The sequence below is a fragment of the Geotrypetes seraphini genome, chromosome 7 (assembly GCF_902459505.1).
Source record: "Geotrypetes seraphini chromosome 7, aGeoSer1.1, whole genome shotgun sequence".
Lineage (NCBI taxonomy): Eukaryota > Metazoa > Chordata > Amphibia > Gymnophiona > Dermophiidae > Geotrypetes > Geotrypetes seraphini.
In genome coordinates this window covers 83791404-83803838 of record NC_047090.1, presented here as the reverse complement: position 1 = coordinate 83803838, position 12435 = coordinate 83791404, and the positions used below count along the sequence as shown (strand labels likewise).

The following is a 12435-nucleotide window of genomic DNA, read 5'->3' as shown; positions in this document are numbered from 1 at the left end:
AATATCCACAATGAACATAAGAATATAAGGATAGCCTTACTGGGTCAGACCAATGGTCCATCAAGCTCAGTAGCCTGTTCTCACGGTGGCCAATCCAGGTCACTAATACTTGGCCAAAACCAAAGGAGTAGCAATATTCCATGCTACCAATCCAGGGAAAGCAATGGCTTCCCCCATGTCTTTCTCAATAACAGCCTATGGACTTTTCCTCCAGGAAATTGTCCAAACCTTTCTTAAAACCAGCTATGCTATCCGTTCTTACCACAACCTCTGGCAATGCATTCCAGAGCTTAACTATTCTCTGAGTGAAAAAAAAAAATTCATCCTATTGGTTTTAAAAGTATTTCCCTGTGACTTCATCATGTGTCACCTAATCTTTGTAATTTTAGACAGAGTGAAAAATCGATCCACTTGTACCCGTTCTACTCCACTCAGGATTTTGTAGGCTTCAATCATATCTCCCCTTAGCTGTCTCTTTTCAAAGCTGAAGAGCCCTAACCTGTTTAGTCTTTCCTCATATGAGAGGAGTTCCATTCCCTTGTATACTAAGAAGACAATATCATACACTTTCATTGTGGATATCCTGAAAACCTGTCTGGCTGAGTATCCTCCAGGACAGGTTTGGGAACCCCTGATTTAAGATATGCACATATTTGCAGAATACCACTTACCATATATACTTGAGTATAAACTGACCCAAATATAAACCAAGGTAACCCTTTTTCTCCAAAAAAGAAGGAAAAAAGGTTGACTCAAATATATACTGGGGGTTTATATTCTAGTGCACTGCCTTGCACCCAGCCGTCTTTTCCTTCCTTCCTTCCCTTCCTACCCAGCCCCCAATACCCACTAAAGGCCTGATCCTTCCCGCATCCTGTCCCGGCCAACTGTGAACCACACCACCTTCCTTCCCCTTCCCTGACTCCCTGTAGACCTTATCTTTAAAGCCCTGGTGGTCTAGCAGTAAAGTGGGGCAGGAGCAATCTTCCTATGCTCCTGCCCCGTGAGAGCTGCGATCAAAAATGACTGCTACGAATCCAGTTTCACGAGTTCCCGTAAAGCGCCTACGGAGGTGCGATTCACATCTTAGGTAGGCACCATAAATGTAGGCCTGGAAAACCCTGGCCTACATTTCGGACATCTACCTTTGACGGAGGCGTGATTCTCTAACCAGCATTGGCACGTGATTGACATGTGATCAGCAGCCGCCAACAGCAGCGCTGGTTAGAGAATCCGGGCCTTAATGAATCAGGGTAAATACAGATAGATTGTAAGCCGCCTTGAAAGTTTTCCCAAGGGCGGGATAGAAAATTTTAAATAAACTTGGAAAACCTGGAGTTAAAATAGATAAAATCTAAAAAGCAGAAATACATGCAAGTGAATTCTGAGTGAGCAAGATGACTATCAAAATCTGTGACCGTTCAGCCTTGCTCAGAAACTTCCACTTGTGTCTATTTATTTTTTATTTCTTCCTCTGCTATATTACTGGGTATATAGACTAAAGCGCGCGGGATAACCGTGCGCTGAAAAAGCCGCTCGGACAAATGTGCGCAGGATGTCAGTGTGTCGGATTAAAACTTAACTTTAAAGTTCGCTGAGGGTTTTTTTTTTGTGGGGAACCCCCCCTCCCCACTCTACTTAGAAGTGTTGCCGCTGCCGTTGGGGGGGGAACCACTCCCCATTACAGAGGAAAGTGTAATTTTCCCTCTTTTTATAGGGAAAAATTAGTTTCCTCTCTAAGTGGGGGGGGGGTTCCCCCTCAAACGGCAGCGGCAACACTTCTAAGTAAAGTAGTGGAGTTCCCCCCACACACCCCCTTGGAGTGCTTTAAAGTTAAGTTTTTATCCAGCGCGCTGATGTCCTGCACGCATTTGTCCGAGAGGCTTTGTCGGAGTGCGATTGTCCTGTGCGCTTTTGACTCGTCACCGTATTAGTGCTGTTTTCCCTCAGTGAAACTTGTTTACAAGTCAGAAACATTGTTTTAGTGAAGCTGTCTGAAACCCTTCCTATCAGGGAAACTGAATTCCCTGAATCCTACAATTAATCTTTCTTAATTAGTATATTGTTTCCAAATTTTCTGCAAGCATCTTATCTTTTAGCAAGGACACACAATATGTGTGTCATTATTTCTATTATTTTTAGGACTGGTCATCAGGTGGTGTGCTCATGAGGCTCATGTGTCTTTATGAGAACCACCTTTCTGGCCTTCGGATCTCTGCAGGCCTAAAAAACAAAACATATCTCCATTCTCCTTAGAATCCTGGTAGGCCTATTATGCCTTATTATACCTCCCCATTCCTCCCGATATTCAGTGCTATTTAACCAGCCAGGAGTGGTTCAGATAAACAGATATACTTGAGACTTGCTTTTTAGTGGTTTTATCAGACTGAATCGTAATTTTTCCCAAAGTAGTTACTGTATTGCCAACCATAAGATGGTCAATATTTAGCTCGCATGGCGCTAATTGCTGAAAGGATGGGTGATGTATTAGATAATAAGGATATGTGGCCCTTGCTTGGATTTTGCGTGCAGGGATTGGATGGCCAATGTTAGACCTTTTTCTGTGCCAGTGGATATTTATTGTCAATTTCTGCTTTGTAGCTCTAATTGTTCTTTGTTTTCAGTTGATTGTTAAGCTGTTAAAACTTTCATAAAAAGGTCTGAACTTAAAATGATGACTGCTCTGACCAGAATTACCATATATACTCGAATATAAATTGGGATTTTTAAGCCAAAAAATTGGCCCAAAAATGGGGGTACTGGTTTATATTCAGGCCAGCCTCCCCATTCCCAGACTTATTGCAGGCCTCCATTGGGCAACCAAGCTCTTCACCCTGTCCATCATACCCTCCCAGCCCTGTCCATCATACCTCCTCTGCTGCTGGAATCCTTGGTGGTCCAGAGGTGTAGCAGGCAGGAGCGAGCTTTCTGCACTACTACCCCACTGCTAAACCCGGTCAGTCGCTGCCGCAAGTTCTGGCTTCAGCCGCTGAGCTGTACCGAGCAGGAATGCACTTTAGTGCTGCTGCTCAGCGCTGAGCAGCTTCCTGAATGGCTCTCACCCGCTACACCACTGGACAACCTGAATGGCTTCCACCTGCTACACCTCTGGACCACCAGGAATTCCAGCGGCAGAGGAGGTAAGATGGACAAGGCAGGGAGGAGGAACAGGGTGGAGAGCCTGGGAGGGAGGAAAGAGGGCTAGGTGAAGTGTCTGGCAGGAGATGGAGGGAAGGGGGATGGGTGCAGAGCATGACAGGGGAGGGAGGGGGCGCTGAGTGCAAATCCTTGCAGGGCAGAGCACTTGAATATTAAGCCGCCTGACTTACATTCGAATCAACCATTTTTTCCTTCTTTTGGGGGAGGGGAAATGGGGGTCTTGACTTATATTCGGATCGACTTATAGTCGAGTACATACGGTAGTCTCAGATATTCAATGCTAGGCCATGTCCAGGCATCAGCACTGAACATTCAGGGCTCCTACTGAGCTGTCCACCAGAGCTTTTGCAGGTTCTGGCCAATATTCAGCCGAGACCCACATAAGACAGTTATGCTTACCCTGGCTGAATAGTGGCTGGGTCCTACAAAGCTGGAAAGAAGTGCCTCAGCTCCTCCGATCCCCGCTCCATTCCAGTCCCGATCTCCCTCCTTCTCCTGCCAAACAAATGCTAGGCCAAACCCCTACCGCCTTCATGTCTTTAGACCCTCCCAGGCTTTTCTCGAAGCTCCCTTATAATCTAGGGGGAGGGGTTATACAGGCAGGAGTGATACCCATATGTTCCTGCCTGTTGTGTGTCCAGCCTCAAATGGATGCTGTGAAGCCTAATGGCAGTCTCGTGGTACTTGAGTAAATGTAGCTCTTTTGAAATCTGCTGTGCTCATCTGCAACTGCACACAGCTCACTACATACAGTATCTTCATGTCACACTAGTGCTTGAACCCTTCCTCCTTCACAGATAGTGCATTCGGTTAGGCAGTGCTGATCAATTTATCTGCATCATTTTTGACACTCTTATGTCCTCGCAAATGGACATATTTGAGTAGCCCTGACCTTAGGAGTCACCCACTTCTGTGCCTGATTTTCCATCAAGTTGTATACTTGTAACCTGTGTTTTCTGTAGACTGTTCTTTCTTTTTTAACTTACTTTCATTTTTTTAATCTTATTTGAAAATCTTTTTATTAAGAAAAACAATTATAAATGCAAATACTTCAACAAACATACAGCATAATACAGTATAACAGTAAATATGAATAGCATAGTAGTAAGTTTTGTGTCTTACAGCTGTCTCAGACATTAGTCAAACAACCACCATCTATTCATTCCCTCCCACCGTTCTAGGATTTAAAAGCAAACTAGATGCACATCGCCTTACGAGAGGCATAGAGGGATATGGGTGACTAAAATTACACCAGGTGTACACCTGGCTGGGCCTCCACGTGTGCGGATCGCCGGACTTGATGGACCGAAGGTCTGATCCGGAGAGGGCAGTTCTTATGTTCTTATCTGTAAAGCAGAGGATAGAAGAGAGATCACTTTAATACAAAAATATCTTTTATTACAAGGTGTTCCAAATTCTATGTCACATTTCAGGAATGACCTTTTTTATGTAAATTTTAGTGGTGTGCAAATGAAATCATTTATCCTATATGTAGTGACTGGGCATATACTGTTTCTTACCCATATTTCTTATATACTTCTTACCCATATTGTCTTCTTTCCCGTAGATGAATCTGTGCAGCTCCTACTTGTTGCTGAGGCGAGCAGTCATGGCATGCCTGCGACAGCTAGTTCAGAGAGAAGCAGCTGAGGTATCTGAACACGCTGTTACTCTAGCTAAAGACCCCAGAGAAGACTTTGCTCTAGGTAATGAGCTTCCTTTACTTAGAGATCTGTAAGGATGTGTGGATATTGATCTAGCTGACGTGTTTTGCCTGATGAGAAGCCAGCACCAGCTCCATCTTTTCTTTCTAAAATCACCTGTCGAACATAAAATAAAGCACAAAGGGCCTTCAAGTTCCGGGTAATTTTTCTTTAATGATGGACCCTACACTGGCATGTTTCAGCATCTTCACCTGCGTCCTGGGTCAGAAAGTCTTGTAGTTCCGTATAAAAGATCAAAATGCTGAAGTCGCAAAGTTTGCCCAAACTGGTGGAAAAGAAACATGCTCAGTCTAACAGTTAAGCTACATGCATACATTTGGGGGGGGGGGGGCTAATTGCACAACAGAACGTATGCATATAGCTTAACTGATTGACTGTGTTTCTTTTCTACCAATTTAGGCAAAGTTTTTGCATTGTGACTTCAGTAATTTGATCTCTTACACTGAACTACAAGACTTTCTGACCCCTGCTGCAGACAGAGATGCCAAAACAAGGCACATGTCGGGTCCATAATTAAAGTAGAAGTATCCAGAGCTTAAATGCCCTTTGTAGGTTTTTTTTGTGTTCCTTTGTGGTTTGTACTCTGAATCCCTCTTCTTTTCTACTATTGAAACCACCTTTCAACATTATATGAGACATTAATGTAAAATACAGGGTATCAAATACAAAACTCAGTAACATATCATGCCCTTTGTTGTCAGAATACAGCCGGTGATCATAGTTGATTCATTTAAATATCTGATTGACTACCATCTTTCATTTTCAGAACAGTTTTCCAGTGTGGTTAAAAAAAAAAAAAGGGGTTTTGTACTCTAAATTAAGATCAATTTGTTCTTTTCTTGATAATGCAGCCCTTCATTCTGTACTTCATGCATGGTTGATGTCATGTCTGGATTACTGTAACAGGGGTGTGGCTACCATTGAGCAAACCTGGCAAAAAGCCCTGGGCCAGCCAGTGGTGGGAGGCCACCTGCTATTGAATTTAAGTGCCTTCTAACTCATTGGTTTCCCATTGTCTGGCATCTCTCTCTCTCTTCAGAAATTGAACCAGGGTAGAGAAAGGGGAATAGATGCTAAACCTCAGAGGATGGGAGGTTCTGAATGAGAGAGATGAGGAAGGTAGGTATGGCAAGGGAGACAGAGGGAGAAATGTTGGCCTCATGGTGGAGGGTGCAGGAGGAAGGGAAGAGAGGTGAGAAGCCGGACAAGAGAGGAACATGAATAAGGACATAGAGCATATATGTTAGGCAAGGAGGGAGCATAGAAACAGGTACATAGAAGGGAGATATTGGCCAGAGTAAGATAGGGACACAGAGGAGAGATACTGACATAACAGGTAATATTGCTGTTTGATCTGGTTACATCTGAGCTCTAGAGGTGCTACAAGAGCATCTTTCCTCTATGACAGGGGTGTCAAAGTCCCTCCTTGAGGGCCGGAATCCAGTCGGGTTTTCAGGATTTCCCCAATGAATATGCATTGAAAGCAGTGCATGCAAATAGATCTCATGCAGATTCATTGGGGAAATCCTGAAAACCCGACTGGATTCTGGCCCTCGAGGACCGACTTTGACACCTGTGCTCTATGACATCATCTTGAATCTCACTAAAGTCCTTCCTTGAACTAAGGCGACATATACTTTCCTCCAGAGAAACTTTTGTGCTTCACTTTATTTGTTTGTTCTTAATAAAAATTGCAAATGTAAAATATGTTTTCTATGATCCAATGCAATTGAAATGTTTCCTTGATGATAAATTTCTTGTTTGTTCTATACTTGGTATAGAAAAACATAAGAATTGCCATACTTAGACAGACTGAAGATCCATCAAGCCCAGTATCTTATTTCTAACAGTAGCCAACCCAGGTCCCAAGTACCCAGCTACTGTAGATCCCAAGTAGTAAAACAGATTTTATGCTGCTTATCCTAGGAATAAGCAGTGGATTTCCCCAAGCCATCTCAATAATGACCAATGGACTTCTCTTTTAGGAATTTATCCAAACCCAAAACTTTTTTTAAACCTCACTAAGCTAACTGATTTCACCACATTCTCTGGCAACGAATTCCAGAGTTTAATTACACGTTGTATGAAGAAATATTTTTTTCCAGTTTGTTTTAAGTCTACTACTTGGTAGCTTCATCACTTGCCCCCTAGACCTAGGGCTCCTTTTATCAAACTGCGCTACCGGGGTTAACATGCATGACTTTTCATCACGCGCTAACTTCCGCGCTGGCCTAAAAACTACCGCCTGCTCAAGAGGAGGCGGTAGCGGCTAGCGTGGCTTGGGTATTACATAATACCCGAGCTAAGTACCATACAGCACTACTGCATATTAAGAATAAATAAGTTGGCTTAATAATAAAATAATTAATGCACCTAATGCTTATATAGTGGAGAAGACGTTTATCAATGATAGCCCGTTTGTAAGCCAAGTAACTAAGATTAGTTCTGGTAACTGGCTATGGGTACTTGAGATTTATAGTCTTCATCCCTGATATGAGTAAGCTGGGATCTTTTTGATCTTTTATTGTACAACTAGTTGTTTAGCCCGTTACATTAACGGGTGCTAGCAGCCCTTCTCCCTTACTTTTACCTCCTCCCTGTCCAGCAGCACCCCCACCCATTCCCTGCTCCCCCTATATAGCAGTAGCCCTTCTCCTTTTATCTCCCCCTATTCAGCATCACCCCATTTCCAGCTCCCCATATCCAGCAGTAGCTCTTCTCCTTTGCAGGAGCCCTTCTCCCTTCCTTTTACCGCCCCCCCCCCTCTAGCAGCACCTCTTCCCTGCTTCCCCTATCCAGCAGTAGGCCTCCCTTCCTGTTACCTCCCCCCCCCTGTCCAGAATCACCTCTTCCCTGCTCCTCCTGTACTGCAGCACCCCCTTACCTGCTCCCCCTGTCCAGTCCGGTGATCTCCAGCCATCAGGCTGGCTCCTGCAGGGAGTCTAGTTCCTGTCCGGTCCCTGCCAGGCTTGCGAGCCTGCTCCGCCCCCTCCCGACCTGCTGGGAGTATTTGAATTAGGCCCGACGGTTCCTGTTGAGGGAAGCACTCCTCACCGGACTCAGCGATGAACTCCAGCCATCAGGCCGACATCCGCCTTGGTTTTTTTTTTTTTTAAGTTGAAAGACGCGGCGGTGGCTCCTCTCATGATCCCCGCCTGCGTCGGAAGTCCCCTGCAGGCGGGGATCGTGAGAGTAGCCACCGCCGCGTCTTTCAAAGAATCGTAAGCCGCGCATGCGCACTTCCTATGTGTCGCTACAGCTCACGGAAAACCGGCACACACTTAGGAAGTGCGCATGCGCGGCTTACCATTTTATTATATTAGATTAAATGCTGATTTTCTAGTTGAAACCATCTTCACTGAAATAAAAGTCAGAACAATAAGATATTGCTACCAGTGGCATAAAATTTAAATGAGGGGACCCCAATCAAAGTTTGCTTATTGCCTCTCATGGCAGCAATAGACACTTCCTCTCTCCCTCAGCTCACCAGAACTTAAAAGGAGTTGGAGCACAGCAAAAGTTGCTGATAAAGAAAAAATAGTGCCATACTGGCTTCTACCAGCTTTCTCTAATGAAGTTAGTTCAGCTCCTCTTCTCCCCCTCCCCTGCTTCTCACCTCCCATTGCCAGAAGTGTTGCAATAACAACCATGTTATTATGTCTTTTATAATCAAGCATCAGGAGAGAGCAATCAGGGTTGAAGACTCTTGATTTAACCAATTTTCTTGAAACTTCAGAAGAGGTTATTAACTCGAGGGCTACCTTTATGAATGTGCTCAATTCTAAAAGGGGTAAGATCAAGTTTGATAAAAGCACTCTTTGCTAAAAAAAAAAAAAAAAAGAAAAGTCAGTTTTTGTGATCAGATTGTTTGTATATTTACTGATGTCTCTAGGGCCGCACAATTGTGTTGAAAGCAGTTTCTTGCTTTGAAGGCTCTCACACATGCTGGGGAGCATCTTTTCTTTTAAAGATTTTCTTGTTGGTGTTGGTAATGCAAAATATAGCTCTCTTGTTTTTATCCTTCCCAGCCTGAGAGGGTTTTGATAGGGAAAGACGCAAGTAGGATTAATTTAACTGGGCAGGCTATTTGTGGATGTTTTATCCTGTATTCTTGTGCTAGGCCGATTTCTTTTTTCTGCTTCCCATTAATGTGGATTATGTTTATTTATCTTGTATTGACTATCATGTTCGTACTATCAAATTCATTCAATAAAAAAAATAATTTAAAGAATACTGTAGGTTGCTCACATTGCAGCTTGCATATAGGTGTACCCACTTGTGCCTGCCATTGACCTCGTGTCAGGGGTAGGCAATTCCGGTCCTTGAGAGCCGCAGCCAGGTCAGGCTTTCAGGATATCCACAATAAATATGCATGAGATAGATTTGCATCTCAAGGAGGCAGTGCATGCCAATCCATCTCATAAATATTCATTGTGGATATCCTGAAAACCTGACCTGGCTCCATCTCTCAATGACCGGAATTGCCTACCCCTGACCTAGTGTAAATGGGTGTGTCTAGCTGTAGGCACAGCAATGCGGGTTTACATCAGTACTCTAGAATGGACTCTGGACATCCAGATGCTGCTACAGAATAGGGAAATTCTACAACTTAGGCATTAACATTTATGCTTTTATTCCATGTAAATGGTTAGAATACTCACATATGTGCATACTAGGGATGTATATGCCTATATGCTGCTGCTCTTCAAATACCTGCTTAACTTACGTAGCGCATATTTACAAGGGGGCATAATCAGCTGCAAAGCATAGGAGGGGAATACAAGGGACTCCCACTTATGTGCTTAACTTGCAGCATGCTATATTATACACGTGCCTGCAGTATTTAGGCACTTGCACTTATTTTATTTGCATATTTATTTTATCTTGATGTATTTATTAGAATTGTATGTATTGCTTTTCTGTTGTTAGCCGCTTAGAACCTTCCCTGTATGGCGGCATATAAATAAATTATTATTATTATTATACTGGCTATGTGACTGGTATAAGTTCTTACACCTACAGTAAATATTAGATGCATTAATACCTGGTTACTCTAGAATTGTATAAAGGAAAGTAGGCACCTATATTCCTGTGTAGACTAGGCTCCTTCCCCCGACTCCTAATTCTAGATGCCCACTTATAGACATGCTCCCTAGAGGCCTTAATTGTCTAAGGATAGAGAAGATCACAGATCTAGTAAAATCTTTGACAGTATATTAGGCAGGTGCTAAGAACATAAGAAGAACATAAGAAGTTGCCTCCGCTGGGTCAGACTAGGGTCCATCGCGCCCAGCAGTCCGCTCCCGTGGCGGCCCATCAGGTCCATGACCTGTAAGTGATCCTTTGTCTAAAACCTTTCAATCCCCATTATTCTTCTATCTATACCCTTCCATAATCATATCTCTACCTCCATCTATATCCTTCAATCCCCGTATCCTTCAGGAACTTATCCAATCCCTCTTTGAATCCCCTTAATGTACTCTGACCTATCATATCCTCCGGAAGCGCATTCCAGGTCTACCACCCTCTGAGTGAAGAAGAATTTCCTATCATTGGTTCTAAACCTGTCCCCTTTCAATTTCTCTGAGTGCCCCCTTGTTCTTGTAGTTCCCAATAGGCTGAAGAACCTGTCCCTTTCCACCTTCTCTATGCCCTTCATGATCTTGTAAGTCTCTATCATGTCTCTTCTGAGTCTCCGCTTCTCCAGGGTGAAGAGCCCCAGCCTTTCTAGCCTGTCTGCATATGAAAGGTTTTCCATACCTTTTATCATTTTTGTCGCTCTTCTCTGAACCCTCTCAAGTATCTCCATGTCCTTCTTTAGGTACGGCGACCAATATTGGACACAGTATTCCAGATGCGGGCGTACCATTGCGCGATACAGCGGCATGATGACTTCCTTCATTCTGGTTATTATACCCAACATTCTGTTTGCTTTCTTTGAGGCTGCTGCGCAATGTGCTGTTTACTTCATTGTTGTGTCCACCAGCACACCCAAGTCCTTTTCAAGGTTACTTCCCTCTAGTACTAATCCCCCCATTTGATAGCTGAACATCGGGTTCTTTTTCCCTATATGCATGACCTTGCATTTCCCTACATTGAAGTTCATTTGCCATTTAATCGCCCACTCCTCCAGTTTGTTCAGGTCCCTTTGTAGGTCCTCACATTCTTCCACAGTTCTAACCCTGCTACAGAGTTTAATAATAATAATAATAATTTATTTCTTATATACCGCTATACCGTGAAGTTCGAAGCGGTTTACAATAAAAGATACATTTGACAGTACATGGGATAGAAACGGTTTACAATAAAGATACATTTAGTCAGTACATGGGATGCAAGTGGTTTACATTAAAGATTCATTTTGTCAGTACATAGGATACAAGTGGGTTACAATAAAGATACATTTAGTCAGTACATGGGTTACAATAAAGTGTCATCCGCAAATTTTATAACTTCACACTTCGTCCCTGTTTTTAGGTCGTTGATAAATATATTGAACAGCAGCGATCCGAGTACCGACCCCTGTGGAACTCTACTCATGACCCTCCTCCATTCCGAGTAGTGGCCCTTCACTCCAACCCTTTGCTTCCTGCCTGCCAACCATCTGTGTAAGTCCCCTTCCACCCCTGCGGAACTCCGCTCGTGACCCTCCTCCAATCCGAGTAGTGGCCCTTCACTCCAACCCTTTGCTTCCTGCCTGCCAACCAGTGTTTAACCCATCTGTGTATGTCCCCTTCCACCCCGTGGTTCCACAGCTTCCTAAGTAGCTGCTCATGGGAGTGATCATTAGTGAAGATATGAAGGCAGCCAATCAGGTGGAGAAAGCCTCATCTAAAGCTAGACAAATGCTGGGTTGCATCCGGAGAAGCTTTGTCAGCCGAAAGCCCGAGGTGGTGATGCCGCTGTACAGGTCCATGGTGAGACCACATCTGGAGTACTGCGTACAGTTTTGGAGGCCACACTATCGAAAGGATGTGCTAAGAATGGAATCGGTTCAACGATTGGCCACCAAGATGGTCTCAGGGCTCAAGAATGTCCCTTATGAAGAACGACTAGGTAAGTTGCACCTTTACTCTCTCGAAGAACGCAGAGAGAGGGGTGACATGATAGAGACGTTCAAATACGTTACTGGCCACATTGAGGTGGAAGAAGATATCTTCTTCCTTACAGGCCCTACGGCAACAAGGGGACATCCGCTTAAAATCAGGGGCGGGAGATTCCATGGTGACACTAGGAAGTACTTCTTCACCGAAAGGGTGGTCGACCATTGGAATGATCTTCCACTTCAGGTAGTTGAGGCCAGTAACATGACTGACTTTAAGATCAAATGGGATCAACACGTGGGCTCACTTCAAAGAAGAACTTAGAGGGGAGGGTTATTTGAGTGGGCAGGCTTGTTGGGCCGTAGGCCCTTTTCTGCCGTCATATTCTATGTTTCTACCTTGTCAAAGGATTTTTGGAAGTCGAGATAAATGATGTCTATGGGTTCCCCTTTGTCCATCTGGCTGTTTACCCCCTCAAAGAAGTGCAGTAAGTTTGTTTGGCACGATCT

At 43.9% G+C, this 12435-nt stretch overlaps 1 protein-coding gene across 2 annotated transcripts in view; it reads left to right on the top strand.

The window, feature by feature from the left end:
• The window catches only part of HEATR5A (HEAT repeat containing 5A), a 257530-nt gene that overhangs the window by 111919 nt on the left and 133176 nt on the right, over positions 1–12435 (top strand). For both annotated transcript variants that reach the window (XM_033952160.1, XM_033952161.1), the window contains one exon: positions 4727–4865. In XM_033952160.1, the coding sequence (XP_033808051.1) occupies positions 4727–4865 (139 nt within the window). The remainder of the gene's footprint in view (positions 1–4726; positions 4866–12435) is intronic.